Genomic DNA, 23,636 nt, shown 5'->3' with positions numbered 1-23,636 from the left:
CAACAGAATAGGTAAGCTGAAGTTCCTCCAGCAATCCTTCATCCCTCCAATGTAAACCCCCTACAAATTTACATTTTCCACATATTTAGGAGCTCCTAGAGGCATAAGTGCCAGTAGATGACCAACTGTCTCTCTTTGCCTGGGACAGAAGGGTTTCCCAGGACTTGTGGTTTTCTGTGCCCAAACTGAAGAAGTCCTAGGAGGAACTGTTCAACTATTTGCTATAAAACAAGATACTGAAGGGAGGAAGGCCAGACAGTATATACCCTTAGATGCAAATAACTCTTACTTGATCCCCAGTAGATCCAAATGCCCACCTTTTGCACCAACCAGGACCAGGGGTGGGAATTTTGATGTTTTTTGGCAGAAACAAAAAGAAATAAGGTAAAAATGACAGGAAGTGGGTGAAGCTGTTCCTGAAAAATTAAGGAATGGATCATAGAAGGGAGCTAAAATTAGGCCTAACTCCATCTATCCTTCAGTAAAGAATTGCAATGGCTATTTTTCTTGTTTTATTGAATAACAGAGCCATAGCTACCATTTCTAGAGGGCCTGCTATGTTCTAGGCACTCTTCCCTGCATTTCACAATCTCTCTGAATCCTCTCAACAATCCTTTAAGGTAGAAATTAATAACTCCACTGTACATAAGGGGAAACTGAGTCTCAGATAAGAAAAAGCTAATATATCCTGAAGCAGAAATCTCCCCAAAGTTGGGGGCTGAAACCCACTAATTTGTCTGATGCTTTTGATGATTGCCCTGCAACTCTGAAATTTGCATCATTGCGCTTTTTGTCTACTTCAGTTTCTAACCCTAAAACCACCATGGCAGAAGCACCTCAAAAGAAATACTGAGCCTTGGCTTCAGCATGATTTTAGTCTGCCTTGTCCCTAAACAAGCTTGGAATCAAATGACTTTAATACCTAACCCAACACCGTTGAATATGTTTTCTATTCTCCATTGTTTACTTTCCTTCCTATGGCCCCTTCCTCTCGGCCCTGTTTTTATATCATATATATTTGCTTCCCTATTGGTGTTTTCATTGGCTCTCCTATATTTAAAGTTGTATATACACTGCCTTGAGCCTTCTGGAGAAAAGTCAACACATAAATCTAAAAAAACAAATAAACAAACAAAACCCAAACAACAAATAACTAAACCTATTTTAGCAAGAGATCTTGGGATGAGCTTCGTATGTGTATATGCATATCTGAATATGTATACACTCCAGCACACAGGTTTTTTCTTCACTTAATTCCTTTACCACCAGATTGTGGATTCTGAGGGTCTTTCCATTTTGCTATATAAACCAGTGAAAGGCTTGTTAGTGCTAGAAATTGGTCCTTCCCCAACTCCCAAGTATTCAAAACAAAGCGTTCTTAAAATAATTGCATTATAAAAACAGAATCAACTATTTTCCCTTACCTTTCCGAGATTATGGGGGGAAATAAGCCAGTTTGTTCAGCTCCCTCTTAAAAAAAATAATTTGTACATGTCAGGAGTTGGATGTTAAGGGTTTTCTTGATCACTGCCACTTGCTGATACGTCACAGTCTGTTCCTCCAACTCAGCAGATGAGGAAAAAAGTCTCCTCACTCTACTTTTCTGCATCATCTAAAAGGCTTCTGAGGGGATCTCCCTGGACTGCTAAGAAAGGATGCTGGTTTATTTTTCCCCTCATCCTTCTCAGTAAGTTGTAAACGCGTCAGCAGGCATAGGCACTGGATTCTACTTATCACCATATGTCACACAGGACCTAGTATATAGCAAGTGCTCAAGTTTTGTTGAATGAACCTGAACTGTCAGATGTTAAATGTAAAGACGGCATTTTTTTCTCTCCAACTAGGGGTTTTGGAACATGTACAGGTTTAAATAGTTATACGAATTTAACAATAAATTTGATTAAACAATAAAATTAGGTTTACATACAGTATCAAACCATCCAGAAGAAGAATGAAAATTTCAGTCAATTATCCATATACTTGGCCTAACAGCTCTAAAAAGGTATTTTCAGTGCCAAGGCAGCTAGCTTACTTCCGTGGGTTCTTTATTTTTCTCTTGGTCTCAGGGATCCCCTAATTGAAATTCTCTGTAGTTTGACAAAGGCAAAAGATGGAGAATTTTCTGCCTTTGGCAATTATAGGAAACTTTTGCCCACAAGATATATGATGGCTTACGTGAAAGAGAGTATCTCATATAAGGCAAGCTTGCTAATTTGAAGATTTTGGCTAAATACTAGAAACCAATGTTTATCTCAAGCCAAGATGGGGTGGCCGTGGGGAGGCGAAAAGGACAAATGATAGGCTTATATGGTGCTCCCTGAGACTATATCTGTGAAAACCCTCTCTTCACTTATATTTCAATTGATTGGATTCATAAGAGAAAAAAATTGAAAGGATGTGAAATATGACCTTATTAAGAGACAATGACTTGTTTAATTTTTAAAAGTTGAGTGATCTGTAAATCCAGAGGAGGAGGATATAAATAGCTCTGATAATGTAGCTGACATGGATATTTGTATTTTCTTCAGTGTCAATATTTTTCTTTTAATCAGGCATCTACACTGACAAATCTCATTCCCTTTTAGGATCCTTGAACTTCATAAATTTTCTTGACTAAAAGTAGAATATTTCTCAATGAATACAAGCCCAACCTATAAAGATAACAAAGTTATAACCCACTTGACAATATGAAGTTGCAACTGTTACTAAAGACTAAATTAAATGAGAAATTCAATTGAAAATTCTGGAAAGGTTTTAACCATAGATGAGACATGCAGCACAAAGCTAATCTTTATAAATGGTACAAATAGAGGGCACACATGTCCTCAGGCTACAGAACTTCATATTATTAAATGTACATTGCTAAGTAAATTTTAAAAATCTAGTTCCCTAGTCCCATTGTTGCATTAGGTCAGTAATTTAAGTATGGGTTAATTATAACCTGAGGGTACTAACCACAGAAGACTTACTTCCTGGATTACATTACCCTTATTCTGTCTACAAATATGTTTGATTGCCTCCCTCCCTCCCTCCCTCCCTCCCTCCCTCCCTCCCTCCCTCCCTCCCTCCCTCCCTCCCTCCCCTCTCCCTTCCTTCCCTCCCTCCCTCCCTCTTTTCTTGATCTTCCTTCCTTCTTTTCTTTTCTGGAGAGTATATATCAACAATAAAAGTTGTTGTTTTATAAAAAAAAGATTTTTCAGAAGTATAAATAGGAGTTTGGAATAATAGTTTTTTTCCCATACCATAATACTTATTTTATTTTATTTTATTTTGTTCAATACCCTAAGATATTTGAAGCTAGCATATTAAACAAAAAATATTTCAGTCAAGAGGGTTCTTTTAAGGGTGCAAAAGTACATTTGGCTAACTTTGGACTCACAGAAACCTAGCAGGCTTTAGATTCCAACATTTGACAGAAGAGGGCTTTCTTGGCTCCAGGGAAACACCCTTCACAAAAGTATAGTGAACATGAAGTAGTTTATATGAGCAAAATTCACTTTTAAAAATCCTACTAATTCACAAAATGTAAACGTGGTCAGAAATTCTTTGCAATTAACTAAAACTGGATCTTCTGATATATTAGAAGATAGATCCAGTCAGGTTACAACATTTGCTCTCAACATTCACAACAATGAAGAAACCAGTATCAGTGCTTGACCTATATTAGTAGCTCAAGTATTGGTTAAATGAGTAAATAAATGAGTGATTGAGTACATTAATAAATAAATATATTGCAAACTAAAAATTTCCTTTGTAATAAGAGTCCATGGTTAGAAGATATGCTGCTTAAAACAAATTAGTAGTCAGGAATTGTTCATTTTTCACCATATTAACATACTGGTGGGTAAGTCACTGGGATGGTTTCTCATCAAGTTTATGCAGGAACCATATATTTGACCTTTGGGCATTTTCTTTTTAATATAGTTTATAACTGTTTTCAAGCATCTACTTTTTATAAATCTAAATATCAAATGCTTTTTTCTGACAATTTAAAAACTATGTCATAATAGGTATATTTTCATGATTCTACTTAGTACCTGATGAGCTTTTAGGATGATAAATATACACTTTCCTCCAAAGTGGAGTGGGATGCCTGGGGCCATTAATCCCTCTAGCCTGATTCGAATTTGCTACAGGGAAATGTATTTCCAGGCAAGTTCAGTGCCTCATAGAGGGTGGCATCCAACCTTAGTCTCATTAGCTTCTTGTTCTCATTGTGCCAGTTCAGTAAAATAGCTTAGTTGAGGGAAAAAAGCTATTTTTAGGCATGTGTTTTACTTTGTATTGGGAAGAGGAGGGTAGAGAGGGAAGGGAGAAAGAAGAGAAATAACCTGAATTGAACTTCCAGTATGTAGCAGTCGGCTTGGGGCTTTAGATTTATGACCTCACCTAACAGTTACAATGACCCTGTGAGATACCCTTCCTTTAATGCCCGGCTGAGTGTGGCTCAGTGGTTGAGCATCGACCTAGGATCCAGGAGATCGGGGTTCAATTCCTGGTCAGGGCACATGCCTGGGTTGCGGGCTAGGCAGCCGATCAATGACTCTCTCATCATTGATGTTTCTATCTCTCTCTCTCCCCCTCCTTTCCTCTCTCTGAAATCAATAAAGATATGTTTAAAAAAAAATAAAGACTTTGAGCCTTTCCAAGTTAAGTGACTCACACAAAGCCACACATAGTATGCTATTTACTAGCAGAACTGAGATGCAAAACCAAGTTCATCTGGCTCCAAAGCCTTCCTCTGTCCATTACATTACATTGCTATTTAATTCCATTTAGGTGCATGATTAATTATCCCATGTCCTTATATTGGTTCCTACTACAATGTAAGCTCCTCAAAGCAAGTAACTTACCTGTATTGTTCACCCTCGTATTCTAGCACCTAGCTTGGTGCCTAACATATAGTAGTATCTCAAAACGTAAATGTTGAAGGTATGAATGAATGAATGAATGAGGAAAAACACATATTGTCAGAGACAGAGGGACTCTAATCCAACTGTATCATTTTTTAGATGGGGAAACCAAGGCCCAGAGAGGTGAAGTCACTTGCCCTAGGTTAAGCAACTAATCCGTGAAAGATTCAGAACTCTAGTTCAGGTCACTTCTGTGTTCTCCTCTAAAATTTTTGATAGCATGTTCATCAACTCCATGTGGTTTCCTAAGATTCTGCCTCCCTGATTTCATTTCTTAATTGCAAGCGATTCCTTACACATGCAAAGCCAATTAGTCCACTAGAATGAAAGCTCTGGGAGGATAGGAAATTTTGCCTGTTTCATTCATTTCAAGATGACTGGCAGTTAGAAGGTGTTTAGTAAATATTTACTGAATAAATGAATTCATATTATTTCCTTTCCAGCTATGAGGAAATTCTTCATAGATGATTAATGTTAGCATGGATGATACTAACAAACACTCACACGATCATATTTGATCAAAAGTACTGAAATAGTACTCCTTTCTACTTCTTCATTCTTCTTTCCTTCACCTCCATCACTAATATGGGAAAAATAACGGTATCTATTTCATAGGATTGGTGTAAGGATAAAGACAGTTAACACAGACAAGAACTTAATATGGAGTTAACTCTCAGTAAGTAATAGCTATTAGTATGAATATGATTTCTTCCAATCAATCAATGAATAAGGGTCAACATAATTAGGAGATGGAAGAAGCCAAAGGCTGAATACATAATTCTCTATGTGCTTCAACGTTGGTAAATTCTGAGGTCCATAAATTACAGAAAGAATCTGGCATGTCGTAGATGCTCATGTTTGTTTTTCCTAGAATTTTTCTTGTGAAATTAATGGAGGCAAGAAAAGACATAACTATCCCTGAGATGAACATATGATGATGATTCCTCAAACACTACTCTATTTATCATTCAAAAAAGATTACCTCTCCACGAGTTCTTGTCCATTCCAGCAAAGAGTGTCGTTTTCGGCCACAGGGCTATGGGTACAGATGTATCCAGGCAAAGCGCTATAGAAGCTGATGAAAGATTTCAACTTCTGAATTAGTTCCCTGAAAGAAAAAGAAAACATCTGTGCATAACAGGCAAGTAAACCCAGTATGAGTAAAGTTTAATTTCCTTATCAGCATGACAGAAAGGCTCTACCAGGCTGATTAGAGCAATAAATGATTTTTTAAAGACATTCTTGGCTACAAGGCCACAATTTTGTTTTCTACAAAAATCAATAAAATTATATTATAAAAAAGTTGCCTGCCATATAAGGTGCTGTTCCTATCAGAAGGACAATTTAATCCCAACATTCATTTTCTAACATATTCAGCTTCCATTTTTTTTCCAGAATGCTGTTACCTACATTCTCAAAGGTGCTGATAACAAGGCACAATGGAGCACTACATATCTTTTGGTTTCTGAGTGTAACTGAATGCATTGATTGTAATTTACAATGCCATTACCCTAGAGATGGCACCCTTCCATGTAGGCTCTGGCTAATAGTTGCAGATCAGAATTGTGGGGCGCTCATACCAGTATAAGCTCTATGAAATTCTCCTGATAATATAGTCAGAGAAAGTGCTAGAGGAGGAAGGTTTCTTTGTCTCTATATTGCTGTTCCTATGGGAGGAGGGAGGAGAGAAGAGGGAGCAGATCCTACTATATTTCATTATTTATTTGCTTTGGCTTTTATGGTATATATGATAAGTGAAATGTGCGTGTGTGTGTGTGTGTTTGTGTGAGTGAGAGAGAGACAGACAGACAGACAGAGAGAGAGAGAGAGACAGAGAGACCGTATTATATCTGCAAATATGTATAAACACACACATAAATACCCAACCAAATTTCCGGCCTACTATCTTGTTACAGATATACATGGACACACAACATAAAACATTACAGACTGGAGAGATGTGGATATGCTTATAAAGAAGTATTAAGATATCTATGCAATAGCCCAGCTGACATGGCTCAGTGGCTGAGCATTGACCTATGATCGAGGAGATCTTGGTTCAATTCCTGGTCAGGGCACATACCCAGGTTGCGGGCTCGATCCTCAGTAGGGGGTGTGTAGGAGGCAGTTGATCAATGACTCTCTCTCATCATTGATGTTTCTATCTCTCTCACTCTCCCTTCCTCTCTCTGAAATCAATAAAGACGTATTTTTTTAAAAGTTTTTTAAAAAACTCTATGCAATAAATGTCCAGTGGTAAACAAAAATAAAATACTTCTTATTTTCTAAAGTGGTATTGCTGGTAGAAAGGCAGTTAAAGAGTTCTTCATATCCAAGTCTATCTTAAGTCTCTACTATGTTTTTTGAGACTTGCCAGGGAATTTGCTGGCAGAGTAATTATTCAATGCTGTCTCCAGGCTAAGAATGGATTGGCCTGATATATAGGCCTTTGGAGGAGCCAGAGGTCTGAATCTCATTTGAATACTGGTGGGAGTCCTGAGCCCAGAAATGCCTTCTGGGGGTTGTTCTCAAATCTAGCCAAAAGAGGGAGATTGGTAGAAATTATTTTCTTGCATTTAATGCCATTTTCCATTTTATCTCCATAAAACAATTCATTTCAACTAGTGATTTAAAAGAGAGAGAGCTTATAATATTCAGCACATCTTCATAAAGGCTCGGGTCACAGTAAAGACAGGGTGATGGACAGAACAACTCAAGAAAGGTTATTGAGCCAAATATAACTTCTGATACCCCAAAAGTTGCTTCCTGCTATGCTCAGCCCCTCTCACAGCCAACTCCTGGTGGCTGAGCTCCATCAATTTCCAAAGTGAAGAGGCTCAATACAGGGCTCTGAAAATAAAAGTCAACATTATCGCTTCTCACAGAGGAAAAAGATGGGTTCAATTAATGCTAATAGGAGAGATGTTCTGTTTTACAAGGTAATAATACAGTTCACAAGAATGGAAACTAAAAGACTAAAGGGTGAGGCTAATTCCCCCCTCTCCATGAGGTAATGGAATATGGCCATTAGTCTATAAGAAGCAATGGCTCTCTCTTTAATGAAATAGTTTCCCTTAGCCCTCCTCCTACCTCCAAACTCTCTCACTACCATAGCACATGGCAAGAAAAATTGAACTCATAGAAAAGCCTTCCAGTTTGACTTCCCTAGAAGTTAAATAAAAAGCACTCTGAACTTTTCTTAGCCTCCTAACTCTTGAAGTTTTAAGTAATGATAAACGTCACCAAAAGATTGGAGAGGATTCAGAGACAGTCTATCTAAATGTCAAGGGGATGATGGGCTGCAATAAACGTAATACATCCCACTTTAGTATGGAAGAATACTACTTGGTGGGGTCAATATAAAAGTAAAAAAAAAAAAACCACAAAGAATGTGAGTAATGTAACCACAGTATGGGTCATCAAATTCTAGAACTCAGGAGAATCTCTTTGAAAGTTAAACAAAGTAACTTGGGGAAATAAAAGGCCATCCTACTTTGTAGGGTACTCATTACTACCACAGAACATACAAGATGGATATAGGAAGAAATTGTGTTTTTGTGGGGTTTTTAAAAATTTTTTATAGATTTTTTAGAGAGTGAGGAAGGGAGAGAGAGAGAGAGAAATATCAATGTGAGAGCGAAACGTCAATAAGCCACCTCGTGCACACACCCTACTGGGGATAGAGCTGAAATCTGGGCATATGCCCTGACCAGGAATTGAACTGGCAACCTTTTGGTGCATGGGACAACGCTCAACCAACTAAGCCACACCAGCTGGGGCAAGAGATTACGTTTTAAAACATTTTTCTGAATGTGTTATTTTGAATTTAGAACACAATTCACTTGGCAACCATGCTATAATAATGGCTGGATTCTCAGAACAGCCCCATAAACCAGTTAGGAATAACAGCTAAGAGCACTGGTTTTGGAGTCTAATCCACATGACTTTCAAATGACAGCTGCTCCCTCACTTAGCAGTAAACCTTAGGCAAATTCTAAACCTCTCTGAGCCTTAGTTTTCTTATCTGTAAAATGAAGCTAATAATAAGTTGCTGTGAAGACTAAATGAGACAATGCACGTAAAGTGTTTAGCACAGACATAGCACAGAGTAATCCTCCCACAATGTTAGCCATTTGGCAATTTACTACCATTATTATGAGCCAGTAGAATATAAATATACTATGTAGATGAAACACATTATATTCCAGATAAATGTATGCATAAAATATAAAGTTCCAGATAACTTTATGTGTACAAGATAAATAAATCCTTCATCTTTTTTTTTTAAAATATATCTTTACTGATTTGAGAGAGAGGAAAGGAGAGGGATAGAGAGACAGAAACATCAATGATGAGAGTCATTGATCGGCTGCCCCCTGCATGCCCCCGACTGGGGATCGAGCCCGCAACCCAGGCATGTGCCCTGACCAGGAATCGAACCCTGATCACCTGGATCCTAGGTCGACGCTCAACCGCTGAGCCACGCCCGGCCGGGCTAAATCCTTCATCTTTTAAGGTGGGTTTTAAAAAGTACAACCAGCCTGGCCGGGCATGGCTCAGTGGATGAGCATCCACCTATGATCGAGGAGATCATGGTCCGATTCCTGGTCAGGACACATGCCTGAGTTTCGGGCTCAATCCCCAGTATGGGGCATGCAGGGGCCAGATGATCAATGACTCTCTCATCATTGATGTTCCTATCTCTCTCTACCTCTCCCTTCCTCTCTCTCTGACATCAATAAAGATATATTTTTAAAAATTTTTTAAATAAAAAATAAATTAAAAGTACAACCATGTGATCTCATAAAATATTTTTCTTGATATTCTTTCTCAAAGAATAGCTAGCTATTGGGCAGTGTAAACCCCTGAACTAATCCGGTGTAGCAGCTGGAATGGTCTTTGCCTGGTAGGAAGGTGGTGGTAGCCTTTAGAGGGAATTGTATCTAACAATTAGATGTGGAGCATCCGATGTGGGAGGCCAAGAGGAAGCTGAATTTTAAAAGGCAGATTAGTCATCAGGCAAATGCAAGTCAAAACCACAGTGAGAGACCACACCAGGATGACCACAATAAAAATTTTTAAAAGACAGACAATAAGTGTGGTGAGGATGTGAAGAAATTGGAACCTTCCTACATTGCTGGTGGGAATGCAAAATGGCACAGCTGCTGTGGAAAACAGTTTGGTGGTTAAAGACAATCATAAAGTTTCCATATGACCCAGAAATTACACTACTAGGTATATACCCCAAATAATTAAAAACAAGTACTCAAATAAGTACATATACACGCATGCTCAAAGAAGTAATATTTACAATAACCAAAGTGTGCAGCAAGAGAGATGTTCAACTGGTAAGTAGATAGACAAATACATATTCTTTATAACAGCATATTATTCGGCCTTAAAAAGAAAAAAGAGTGAACCTTGAAAACATTATGCTAAGTGAAAGAAGCCAATCACGAATAACCACAGATTATATCATTCCATTTATGTGAAATATCCAGAATAGGCAAATCTATAGAGGCAGAAAGTAGATTAGTGGTCGCTTAGGGCTGAGGGAGGGTATGAGGGTTGGGGAATGATAGCCAAAGGGTATGGGATTTCCTCTTGAGGTAATGAAAATGTTCCAAAATTGATTGTGGTGATAGTTGCAAACTCCGTGAATATACTAAAAACAGTTGAATTGTACACTTTAAATGGATGAATTGCATGGTATACAGATTATATCTCAGTATAGTTGTTACTGAGATATAACTCCCAAAAAAGGGTAAAGAAAAGGCGAAATATGTCTCAGAGAAAGAGAGGCTTATCTACTGGGGGAGAGACGTCCCTTGAAACAATGGAAAGAAACAGTCAGGAGAGCTGGGAAAGAACCAGATTTGGATGGACATGGGTGAAGGGTAAGAAGAGGAAATTTTTTAATTGATAATGCTTTCTTTCCTTTTTTTCATTTAAATTTATCTTTATTGTTTAAAGTATTACAGGTGTCCCATTTTCCCCTCCAATTGACCCCCTCCACCTCGCTTCCACCCCCTCCCCAGGCCTTTACCCCATTATTGACTGTGTCCATAGGTTATGCTTATAACGTCTTTGGTTAATCTCTTCCCACCCTCCACCCTCCTTTCCTCTTTCCTCCGAAATATGATCGTCTGTTGCATGTGTCAGTGTCTCTGGATCTATTTAGTTCATCAGATTCTTTTGTTCATTAGCTTCTTGTTAAAGAAGACCCTTCAACATTTCCTGTAGTGCTGGTCTGGTGGTGATGAACTCCTTTAGCTTTTCCTTGTCTGAGAAGCTCTTTATCTGACCTTCAATTCTAAATGATAGCTTTGCTGGGTAGAGCCATCTTGGTTGTAGTTCCATGTTTTTCATCCCTTTGAATATTTCTTGCCACTCCCTTCTGGCCTGCAAAGTTTCTGCTGAGAAATCAGCTGACAGTTATATAGGTGCTCCCTTGTAGGTAACTAACTGCTTTTCTCTTGCTGCTTTTAAGATTCTCTCTTTGTCTTTAATCCTTGGCATTTTAATTATGATGTGTCTTGCTGTGAGCCTCTTTGGGTTCCTCTTGTTTGGGACCCTCTGTGCTTCCTGGACTTGTAAGTCCATTTCTTTCCCCAGGTAGGGGAAGTTTTCTGTAATTATTTTTTCAAATAGGTTTTCAACCTCTTGCTCTCTTTCCTCTCCTACTGGTACCCCAATAATATGAGTGTTGGGTCTCGTGAAGTTGTCCCAGAGGCTCCTTATACTATCTTCATATTTCTGTATTCTTGTTCCTTTTTGCTCTTCTGGTTGGGTGTTTTTTGTTTCCTCATGTTCCAAATCACTGATTTGATTCTCAGCATCCTCTACTCTATTGTTGATTCCCTGTAAATTATTCTTCATTTCAGTTCGTGTAGGCTTGACTTCGAATTGGTACTTTATTATCTCATCGATTTTCAGTTATTTTCGTAAAACTCTTACTAATATGGTTGAGCATTCTTATAAACAAAATTCTGAACTCTGTATCTGTTAGCTTGCTTGGATCTATTTCATTGAGTTCCTTTCCTAGAGAGTTCTTCTGTTCTTTCCTTTGTGGCATGTTTCTTTGCCACCACATTTTGGCTGCTTCCAGGTGTTTGTTTCTATGTATTAGAGTTCCTATGTCTCCAGGAATTTGTAGAGTGGTTTGTGTAGTAGGTGTCCTGTAGGGTCTAGTGGCTCAGCCTCCCCAGTCACCTGAGCTGGGCCTTCTAGGTGATCCCCTGTGTGGGCAGTGAACACTGTCTTGTTGTAGTTGAGCTTTGGTTGCTATTGGTGTCACTAGGAGGAATTGACCCCCGCACCAATGAGCTGTGAAGACCAGCTGCAACTACACCCAGGGAGCTGCTGTGCTGGAGACACCCCTATGGAGCAGGATTTACTTCAATGAAGCTTTGGTGTTCACCAAGTGCAACCCCTGAGTGTGTCGCTCGTGAATGTAGTAGGGTTGTAATCCAGCGTGGTCAAGTCTGACCACCAGGTGCACTGTCTCTGGGGCTCCCGGGAGGTGCAAAGTCAGCCTCTGCCAGTGCCCTGCCCAGGGCCACCCAGCATGAGATACACAGCAAACCGTAGTTGGCTGCTACTTGTGCTGGGCTTGGAGGTGTCCAGGAGAGGCCAAGCTATGAGCCAATGTAGGCTGCCGCTAGTGCCAGGCCTGGGGCCACTTATCAAGCCCTATGGGGCCCACTGCTGCTTGTTTGAGAGATTTTAGGAAAGTCCTAAGGATGAGGCTTGAGAGGCCACTTGCACAGAAAAGCCACTGGAAATGTCTTGGATGAGCGTGCAGGTGGGGAGGGGCGGGGCCTCCGGCAATCATGGGGCAGGGCCAAAGGTGTGAGTCACATGCTGGAGATTCAAATATGGCGCCTGCCTACTGGCTCTGTGGAGGGAAGACTCGCCAAAGGAGCAATGGTCTTTCCCAGCTCTTCTCTCTGGGAGAAAGCTGCCCTCCAGCTCCCTTCCTGATTCCAGGCAGGTTAGTTCCTCCTCAAGTGCCTCAGGTTCCTTTCAAGCTGTTGACCAGCGCTGGGGCTCAGAGGGAGTGCCTCGGAGTGAGTCCGTGCGCAGGCCCTTTAAGAGTAAGCTGCCTGGGGCTCCTGCACCCTCTGGAATCCTCAGCAGCAATCCCCACTGGTTTTCACACCCCGAAGTTGTGGGAATTTCTCTTCCCAGCTCTCGACCCCAGGGCTGGGGGGCCTGATATGGGGCTGGGACCCCTCCCTCCTCCGGGAAACCTCCACTGTCGAGATTCCCTCCCAGGTTTAAACCGCAGCACCTGGTGTGGGCCCTTGGCGGTGTCTCTAAGATTCAGCCCCAATCTGCCCGAGTCTCCATCTCTCCTACCACTCTTGATGCTTTTTTAGTTCCCTGGTTGTAGGGCTTCTGTTCAGCCAGATTTCAGGAGGCTCTGAGTGATGGTGGTTCTATATTTTAGTTGTAATTTTGATCTGGTTGTGGGAGGCAGCAGGTGCAGCGGTTACCTATGCTCCCATCTTGTTTCAAGAGAAATTTTTATGAGCTGCAACTTCAGCACTGCAAGATCTATAAACAGTGGTTAAAATCTATTTTTTTCCTTCAAATGAAGTATGTTGGTTTTTATTATAAAAGAAATATATGCTTACTATGGAGAAATATATGCTCACTAAATATCTTCTATATTTAGAAAAGTATAGAAAGGTAGAGGAAAACAAGCCTTATTCCTACCAGTCAGAGACAATCACAATATTTGCATATATTTCCTTCTAGACTTTTCTCTCTGGTAAAGTCTTATATTTATTTCTCTAAAACCTTTTCTTGACAGATATGTCCACTGAGTTCATTTTGATTCTTAGTGTATATTATTCCCATTAGAACCTGTTTAGAATCGAAGCTGGATTTGATTAGGAAAAGAACTAAGAATAATGAAATAAATGCCAATTCTCAAAAAATTCCCAGGGCCTGTGGGATGAGACAGTACCCACCTTTGGGAGAGCAAAGAGCAGGGTCTCAGCACATCTAACAAACTGGCCAATACTTTTAAGTCCTCAAGTACAGTGTTACAGTGCAGGCCATTCTTTCATGCAAAACCTTCTAATACTGGGAGAAAATAAACCTTGGTTTCCAAAAGAAAATTTGATTTTTGAAAAGAAATCCAGAAATACTATTTTGCATGGTAGAAGAAATACTTTCTAAACTGTTGGAGAATTAATGAACTTTTCAAAAGAGAGTGACAAAAGGTGATAATGTCCTCTGACACCACAGCCAGAAAGCAGCAGAGAGTGATAGGAGTAGTTTACCTCCTACCAAGTTTACTGGGCCTCTCTCATTTCTCCTCCTCATTGTCATTCTTTCCTAAACTTGTTCTGGCATTGGAATTAAGTGTATTTTATTTTTATCTTTTCTTAAATAAAGCTTTCTATCCCCATGCTTACAATTTTTAAGTGCGGTCAGTTGAATATTTCTATTTCTATTCTTTAAAGAAAGATAGCTGAAACTAAATTAAGTGACATACTAATTACCCACTTAAGACTCAGTCAAGATTTCTTTTCTTTGTGCTAGTAACCCCATGACAGACAACAAAAGAATCTCCACTCATGAACTAAGGCAGTCTGCTCAACTGAATTGTCTCTAGAAAAACGAAAAGAAAGAAAGAAAATTTGGACAATTAGTTGCCTGGGATGGGAAAAACAATTTGATTGAAGGGAATGTTCTTTGATTCCAATTCCACTTTATTCTAATACATACATGCCAAACAAACCATTTGACATAAAAATAGTGGTTCTCACTTAGGAAAAACCAAACACTTGCTTACCACAGTCTGCTCAGGAAAAAGTCTCTTCATAGAGTTTTCCATTCAATGTGTTAAATGTGGAACTAAAGGACAGGGCGCCTTTGCATGCACAGGCCATTTTGAAATATTGCAGCTGGGTTCATGTGATCTTCCCTAGAGGGCTCTCACCATCCTCAAGAGGAAAATCCCCTTCTTGGGTTGTGGGGGAGGGGATTACCTTTACATTCTTGCAATGATTTGCTTGGGCAGGCATCAAAGCAGCACTAATTGGAAACCACTAAAAGTAAAAACAGCCTTTCATCCTCAACTGCAGATCCTGAACATTTCTCTTTTATCATTAAGGTTCTTTTTCTCTTAATATAAAGCAATATGACTTCATTATTCTTTTAAAAAATTGAAAAAATAGAAAAGCACATAAACTAAAATAGTTACAATGATGGGATGGATCATGCTGAATGCTACTGGGGAGAACCTTTCGCAGCCTGACTCCAAACTATAATTTTCTACCATTCCAGAGACTAGCCCATACTTTTTCTCACACTATTCCCTTTGTTAGGAACACCTTTTGTCTCCTCCGTGTGTTGAATTTCTACTAGTTCTTCAAGGCTCAGCTCAAAAGTTACCTTTTATAAGAAGTCTTTCTTGATTCTCATAGGAGAGCTGCTAACTTCCCCACCTATGATGCTGCCACCCTTTTGTAAATAGCTGTTTTGGCACTTGCCCCTAATGTATGAAAAGTATTTATTTGTGTGTCTTTCTGCCTAACTAGGCTAAGAGGAGCTCCTCCTATTCATCAGAGCCTAATCCTTACACAATGGTTAGCACATAGATGGTGTTGACAAATGTTGAAAGAAGTAGAGTCCAATTTAGGGTAGAATGACTTGTACCAGACCCGAAACTCATTGATTCACTCAGAACACACTTTGTTGTTTTGTTCAGAGGGTGGGAGGCACCACTGAACTTACAAAGCTGCCTAGCCAAACCAGAGCAACAATCTCAGGGGGAGTGGGGGTCAGCATTGATTTGGGCCAGGGAGCTGACATCAGCTTTTGTTCTTTTATTTCTAGGTCATTTACTAGTGTCACCTAATCTATTGCCCCTATAGACCAAGTCAGAGGGAAAGGGGAGGAGGGGGAGTGCAGGAAGGGGAAGGTTAGAACACACAGATGTAATTTCACAAGGGTGGATGGACTGTGTGACTTTCTCACATATCAGCAGTTGGGCCAGAAACTTGGTATATAGATGTAGGATGGACTGTTCAACTATAGATTTTGGGTTTCAGAAAGGGAAAGATACTGCTTACGTATTCTAGCAAACTTTATGGGGGATATGCAAATGACAAGGTAAACAGTATCATAAGGGAAGTAGTAAAAGAGATATTCAAGAGGGCAAAGGAGGAAGAGGCTGACATCTGAGATGTGCTCAAAATATTAGAGTTGGAAAGGGCTATTAAAATCTCATTTCTTCTATTCTGATTGTACTATTGTACATCTTGCCCTGTCCTCACTGTTTTAAATCTGATGACAGATATTTTCAATATTTATACCTTAAAAGGACACTGAGTCCCATACATAGACCACCAGTTGAATATCAAATTGCCTTTAAATTGAACTAAGATATTTCTAAGATTAGTTGTGTGTTGCAAACCACCCAGTTGGGGGCAGACAAAACAAACGGATGACTTCTGAATGCTACCAAAGGAATCCAGTATTTCTTTGTGTGTTGTTATTTTTAATAAGGCTTTTCAAATCATAATCAGATTCAGACAGCTTGCTCATAACCTCCACAGACTGAATGCTACAATAGCGTTCCTTTCCAATTATCATATTTTTAACTACAGAGGATGAAGCTTGAGCATGGGTTCGAGGGGTGCTGAAAGCACATACATTTTTCTGGACAGTGTGAAATGCTGTGCAGATCATACTGAGAAATTTACAGAGGTACTAACACTGCCAAAATAAGCCCTCCAATCACACCAGATTGCAGAGGGCAGCACATTTAGCCAGAGATCATCTTAATCCCCAATTCTTTCCTTTCCCAAAGAAGGCTTACAATGCCTCTTTGAGGGAGTTAAATGAAATCAGATACTCTCTTGCTATTTTGTTTTCTTATTCTTCCAGAGAATTCAGAAAGAATGGCTCCACATCAGACTCTAACGCTTCATTTTACTAAAAAGATGAGAAGCATCATTGGTCAGGCTCATGTATGGGTCAGGCTCGTGTTTCCAACATCCAAAGGAGCTCGGCCTGACTACCACTTACTCAAGTCTGTAGGCTTTGGAATTGTTCTTACTAGCTTTTCTTTGGGGGTAATAACAAGTTCAAAAATGAATATAAACAAAGTACCAAATCTGGGTGCCCAGCCAAGAACTCATTCATCAATTTCTTTTTCCCTGAAGGTATCAACATCCACAAAGTCCTCCCTGTGCCTCCACAGAGGCCAAGATAAAAGCCATGGCAGCAGGGCCTTGATGAACCTCCTACTTACTCAGAAATGTGTCCAGGTTGACGGGGTAATTTCAAAATGGGACTGGGTTAGAGTGTTTACTTTGAAAAAGTTCTGCATGTGATTCTGTTACAAATCCATATGCCATCTCCTCCATGAAGCCTTCACCATAACTCCCTGGGCAGAGATGTTCTCTTTTTCTCCATAGGCTACTTCTGTATACTCTGAACATTCTTTTGCACTTACAGAACTGTTTTGGAATTATTTGTATTTAAGTCCATTTCCACATTACAATGATTTAGAGAGCAGAGACTGTGTCTTAATTTTCAGTGCCCAGTATATATTCTGGCACATAATAGGTGTTTCCTAAAATTTTGAGTGGAATAAAGCAATATATTATAATACATATAATAAGTATATTATGCTTATAATTTATATTTTATTTATACATAATTAACATGTAATATTATATAAATTATTAGCTTCAGTCTAATATACAAGGAGTCTCTACCAGTTAAAGATCAATGACAGGTTAATTCCTCATTGGTTTGGACAAAGAGTGAAAACGATAGTGAAAAATGGACAAAGGACAGTAAGGGACTAAAGAAAGCCTGGAGAAATGGCCTAATTTTATCTTCCCAGAAAAATAAAAACTTGCCAGAGAACCCTCATGCTATAGGGAAATGGTTCTCAAATATTTTGATGCCAGGAATCTCTGGTGGTTTTTAAATATGTCCATAAATTCTTTGATACTATTCCCTTCAAGAGGTAGAGCTTAATTTCCTCCCCCTTGAATGTGGACTAAAATTTGTGACTCCTTTTTAACAAATCGAGTATGTCAGAACTGAGAGTATGTCACTTCTGAGGCTGGGTCATAAAAGACACAACAGCTTTTTCCTTGCTCTCTTCCATGGATAACTTATTCTGGGGAAGCTAGAGGCCATGTGGTAAGGATACTCATGAGGTCCACGTGGTGAGGAACTAAAGCCTCCTTCCAACAACCAGCACTAACTTGCTAAATGTGTAAGTGAACTATCTTGAAAGTAGATCCTCCAGTCTCAGTCAACACTTCAGTTGACTGCCAGCCCCAGGCAACATCTTGACTGAAATTTCTTTAGAGACTGAGAACCACCCAGTTAAGCAGTTCCCAAATTTCTGACAGAGACTATGAGATAATGAATATTTGTTGTTTTAAATCACTGTTTTGGGATAATTTGTTACACGGTACTAGATAACTAATACAACCCCTTAACACTCTCAAAAATTATAGAGGACCCCAAAGACCTTTTGTTTATGTGATATATATTGATATTTACTGCTTTAGAAATTAAAACTCAGAAAAAAATTTAAAATTTTATTATTAATTTTAAACTAACAATGAACCATTATATGTTAACATAAATAACATTTCTATGAAAAAGTGAGAAAAGTGCTATTAATTTTGTAGTTTACTGCCTGTCATAACAGGCAGATAAGTTTTCCCATTGGCTTCTGCATTTAATCTCTTGCAATATGTTTTGGTTGAAGTATATGAACAAAAGCCAGCTTCTCACAGATATGTAGTTAGCAAAAGGTAGATCACACAGACTTCCTGAAAGGATCTCCGGGACTCCTTGGGTCCTCGAATCACACTTGAAAACTGCTATCTAGGAATCCATTAGTTTGAAAGTGAACAAAAGAGAAGAAAATGGGACTTCCGGATATGCTTCCTGATATGTTCTCTCAAACAGCCTTACTGCCCTCTTGCACTCTAAACTGTATCATATATGACTAGGAATTGCCATTTCAAAACCTCCTGTAATAAATGGATATGAGTGGAATAATTTAGCCCTTATCTGAGATGTTACTTATTTCATTTCTTAATTTTCCATCTGTAGGCCAATGTCTCCCAATGTCCTCAAAGTCATCAGGAAGCAGATCTCATGTCTAGCTCTTCTTGAGCCAGTGGCACGTTGACTATATATGCATTGCTTTTGGGGAAGGCAATTCTCCTAGATTTGTGTTGGGCTTCTTATCAAATTTCTACTCCTTATTTGTAAACATGAAACAAGAATAGGGAAGGAGGGGATCTGGATGTGGGGAGGAGGAATGAAGAGAGTAAGAAACAAACTTTAATTTAGTCCCTTGACTGCTATCTTAAGAAATAGGGACCGAATCCTTCATTTTATCATTCTTAAAAGAATGTGTAGAGTGTGCAATGTGTGTGTATATACACAAGTGTGTCTTGCCATTTTCTCTCTGGAAAACTCATCCTGGACTCACTGTTAATAATGGGAAAAGCCACAAACCAAGCCATGGAATTGTGAGACCAAATCATAAGCAAAAAATGTTTTATCAATAAAGATATTGAGTAGAGAAGTCCATTCCACCCTGTGTTGCTGTACTGAATATTTATATATGGTATATTTACATTTAAATAAGGCTTGGATATAATACATATCTTTTAAAAAATATTGACAGATGATAGAATGTAACCAAATACTCTACTCAGAAGGACCAAATAACATGTATTTAAGAAGCTTCACTCCAATGGTTTTTGACCTTAAAACACAATTGCTAATTGTATGCTAAAATTGAGGGGAAAAATGTCTCACCTTCTTCGACTGGATAAGGTTTCTTCATGTTCTACATGAGCAACTTTTAATACCTTCTTGTCAATAAACAGATCTTCGGGATAGTAAGCAGATCTATATTGGCGTTGTTGAGAATGGGCACATAACTTGCCAATCTGAAAAAAATGAAATGCAATATAATTTTATGATACTTTCACAGACATGATAGTAGAAACAAATTCCGTAACGCACTTCAATTTCTTTTTAAAGAGCAGAATTAAGGTATTACTGGAGTCAAAAAAGGTGATATGCTTTTAAGGGAGAGAACCATCTATGGAAAAGAAGGCTGAAGACTGGGGGTGGGGGCACTCTAAATGCAGCCTATTCAGAGATTTTCTAAGATTAAAAAATGCTTTTTTTTTCCTATAGTGAAGTGCACATTTGAGAGTACCCTCCACACAGGACTTATGCCATCAGTACCTTTTAATGGCATTTAGTATTTATAGGTATGAAGAAGTTCACAAGTGGGCATTGCAAAATTGAGGAAGAAACAGTGCAGGAGCTGAGGGGTTGTATAAGAGATGTGTAAAGTAGTCTTTTAATAGATGTGGCCTCCCATGCACAGAGTGCTCCCCATTCTTGTGAGCATTTTGTTATAAGACCTATGCTAGGGCATTCTAAAAAATGTCAATGTAGTTGCTCATCTGGCTTTCCTAAAAACATCCAAGAGAAGGAAGAAGGCAAGCCAACAAATCAATAGCCAGTATCATCAGCTCTGAATCACATATCACTGAATAAGCCCAGGATTGAGAGAATTAAAGACTACAGGTGCTTAAGAAAGTCTACTTTTTTCCTCCCTTGCTCTTTCCCCCTCCCTCTGTACCTAACTCCCTCTCATTCTTCCTCCTTCCTTCTATCTATTCATTTGTTCATTCAAAAATACTTATTGGATGCCACCCTCTAAAGCTTAGTTCTTTTACATATAGGAATGATTTTAAAATGTCATCAGCTTTCTTATCTCAATTCTAAATTATTTGGTTAAATTATTTATAGATTTTATATATTTTTACTTTCAGAGAGAAGCCTAAATGAACTTACATATGAAGTATAAATATTACCATATGTCTCTCTTGTGCCAGATACTATGCTAAATGTTATGACTCTCATTTTATAGGTGAGGAAACTGAGGCTCAGGGAGATTATGTGACTTGCCTAAGGCAAATGGTGAATAGATTTAATCTGACTTTGAACACATTTGTTGGACTTCAAAGCTTATGCAATATCACTTTGCTAGAAGACAATGCTTGATTTCCAGTTCTTTACATTCTACATTTTTTGAGGGTGGGGGGATTCCCAGTCTTCTAAAACATAGTCAATGTAGCCCAGGTGAATGTATAGATTGTAGACTTTAGGGAAAATATTAGAAATATCTTGTGAAGACAGGGGTCAGATCTTTGTCACATCTGTACCTCCATAGAATTCAGACTGGGTTTTGTACACTGTTAGGCACTCAATAATGGTGAATTAATTGAAGTGACTGGAAGGAAACTCCTTTTATTAGGACTAGCACACCATTCTACTGATAGGCAATCCCAGCTTCTGGATTTCTCATGATGGTCATGATAATTCTACTAAATTATTTATCTCTTTATAAAAGCATAAATGGCATTTAGTTTGTATAGCTTGGGAAAGTTTTCCATATATAAATAAATTCTTGAGTTAGAAAAAAATCTAGAACCAGTAGTAGCATAATCTCCATTTATGAAAGACAGCACCTAGAGTCTAATATTCATACTAGCTATTCTTAATAATTTATCTTAATGGGAATGAAACAAACATTGCAGACAATTTAAAATACAGTTGCCCCTGGAACAACATGGGTTTGAACTGTGTGGATCCACTTATATTTGGATTTTTTCAATAAATACGTACAGGACTGTAAATGTATTTTCTATTCTTTATTATTTTCTTAACAACATTTTCTCTATAACTTAGTTTATTATAAGAATACAATAAAATATACTTTTAACATGAAAAATATATGTTAATCTACTCTTTATGTTATTGGTAAGACTTCCAGTCTACAGTAGGCTATTAGTAGTTTAATTTTGGGGGAGTCAAAAGTTATACACAGATTTTCAACTGCATGAGGATAGAGTCAATGCCCCAACCCCCACATTGTTCAAGGGTCAACTGTATTCCATTTGGCTTTGATTCGAATGTATGATACAGAATTTTTCATATGTGCTTATGTAATGCTATTTGACTTGGGCAAATATTGATTTCAAATGAAGAATCTGCATTCTCTGAATTTTTCCTAACTGGTAGCAGCCTGGTAGGGTGCTTTAGGCTAGGGGGCTGCCTGGATGGACTGGGGAGTTATGTTCCAATCACTTCCAAAGGAAATAATGCAGATAAAAATAAGTTAGGGCAGACTCTGCATCAGAAAATTATGTCCTTAGACATATATGTCTTTACTTTGTTAAACTGCAGAGGAAATGTTCATGAAACAAAAGTGATTTTTGTTCCATAAATATCTATACTCCAACAACATACATAAATTTGAGAGTCTATTCCACCAGGATCAAAGTGCTGTTAGTCAGCACATTCATGAGCACAGGACACATTCTCTTGACTAACACTTGGTCCAAGTCCAGCACCTGAAAGAAAAATCTTTCACACATCTTTCACAGTAACCTGTCTACTTGCAATCCACAGCTGTGAAATTTCCCTTCCCATTGAATGTATGTCTTTTTTATTAGTGAATAGTAACTGGGCCACAGCAAGACTTTAAAGTTTTGAACCCCTCCCATCCTGTTGGAAAGGGGTGCAGCAGAGGCAAAAGTAAGAACGTTAAGAAGAAATGTAGGCAGTCTGCGGTCTGACCTTTCTTCCCAAGTTATCCAATGTGGCATCATCGAGTTAACTTCCTAAGGCTCTGTGTAGGGTAAGGGGCAAACAATGGTGTCCTGCCAATACCCCCACTTGCCTATCTGAAATCTGAAAGGCACCACATCTTATCAGACAGGCTGTATTTTCTTCCACAAATCTACCATGAAGCAAATTCCTTTCATATACAAAGCATTTGTCAAATGTAGTCCCCCCACCTTTGTGTCCTTCTCCCCACATCTTTCACCTCTACAGTGTGTGAGCTGTAGGTGAATATTATGATCTTATTTCGAGAAGTGGACATGAAAAGAAAACCTAATTTACAAATGCATGCAGTGTTCACATTAAAGAGGTCCTTTCATCATCACACTTGGGAAACATCAGGCTATGCTTGGAGATCTGGATGTTAATCTGCAGTTGCACTTGCTGGAGAAACCAGCATCCCAAGTGGCACTTTAGAAATCAGTATCCTGCCCAGGACTTTCAGGTTCTTAAATAAGAAGTGCAATCCAATTTTCTTTCACTGAATAATGTACCCAGTCAAGGATGCTGCTACCTTTAAATTTAGTTAGTTGAAGTGAATTTATTGAACAAGTGAGTGCCCCTATCAATAGTCTTGGAATATAAAACCTTTTTGTTTCCCATGAACTAGGATTTCTAATGGTGCCTCTATTCATATGCCAGAACCTGTGGCAGGGAAAGCATTAGTGCTATGAAGTTTCACTTGAAACATAAGAAGGCAGGGTCTCTGACCATATCTAGGCCAGCAGGTCATTCTAGTAACCTTAGCACCATTCATTTCTAACCAGGCTCCAGAAGCACTGGCTTTGTACATACATGAGAGCATTACACTGCTGGGGCTCTGCAAGATATGGTGAAGAGCCCGGTACACTGAACATTAAGAAACCTGGCTTACAACCCCACTTCTTCCTCTCACCCATAACAGGATTTCATTTTGTTTTGTTTTTTCCATGATGCATGATTTAAATATTGCATTTTATGCCCACACCCGAAGACAAATCATCTTCCTTCACCATATATTTGATCCCC

At 38.8% G+C, this 23,636-nt stretch overlaps 1 protein-coding gene across 1 annotated transcript in view; it reads right to left on the bottom strand.

The window, feature by feature from the left end:
* Positions 1-23,636, bottom strand: part of GPC3 (glypican 3) — a 357,395-nt gene that overhangs the window by 100,716 nt on the left and 233,043 nt on the right. Inside the window, exons 4-5 of the mRNA XM_081125313.1 lie at positions 19,740-19,873; positions 5,896-6,021 (exon numbers count right to left, since the gene is read on the bottom strand). Of these exons, the coding sequence (XP_080981439.1) occupies positions 5,896-6,021; positions 19,740-19,873 (260 nt within the window). The remainder of the gene's footprint in view (positions 1-5,895; positions 6,022-19,739; positions 19,874-23,636) is intronic.

Source organism: Miniopterus schreibersii (assembly GCF_964146895.1).
Source record: "Miniopterus schreibersii genome assembly, chromosome: X".
Lineage (NCBI taxonomy): Eukaryota > Metazoa > Chordata > Mammalia > Chiroptera > Miniopteridae > Miniopterus > Miniopterus schreibersii.
This window is presented reverse-complemented; position numbering and strand designations above follow the sequence as displayed.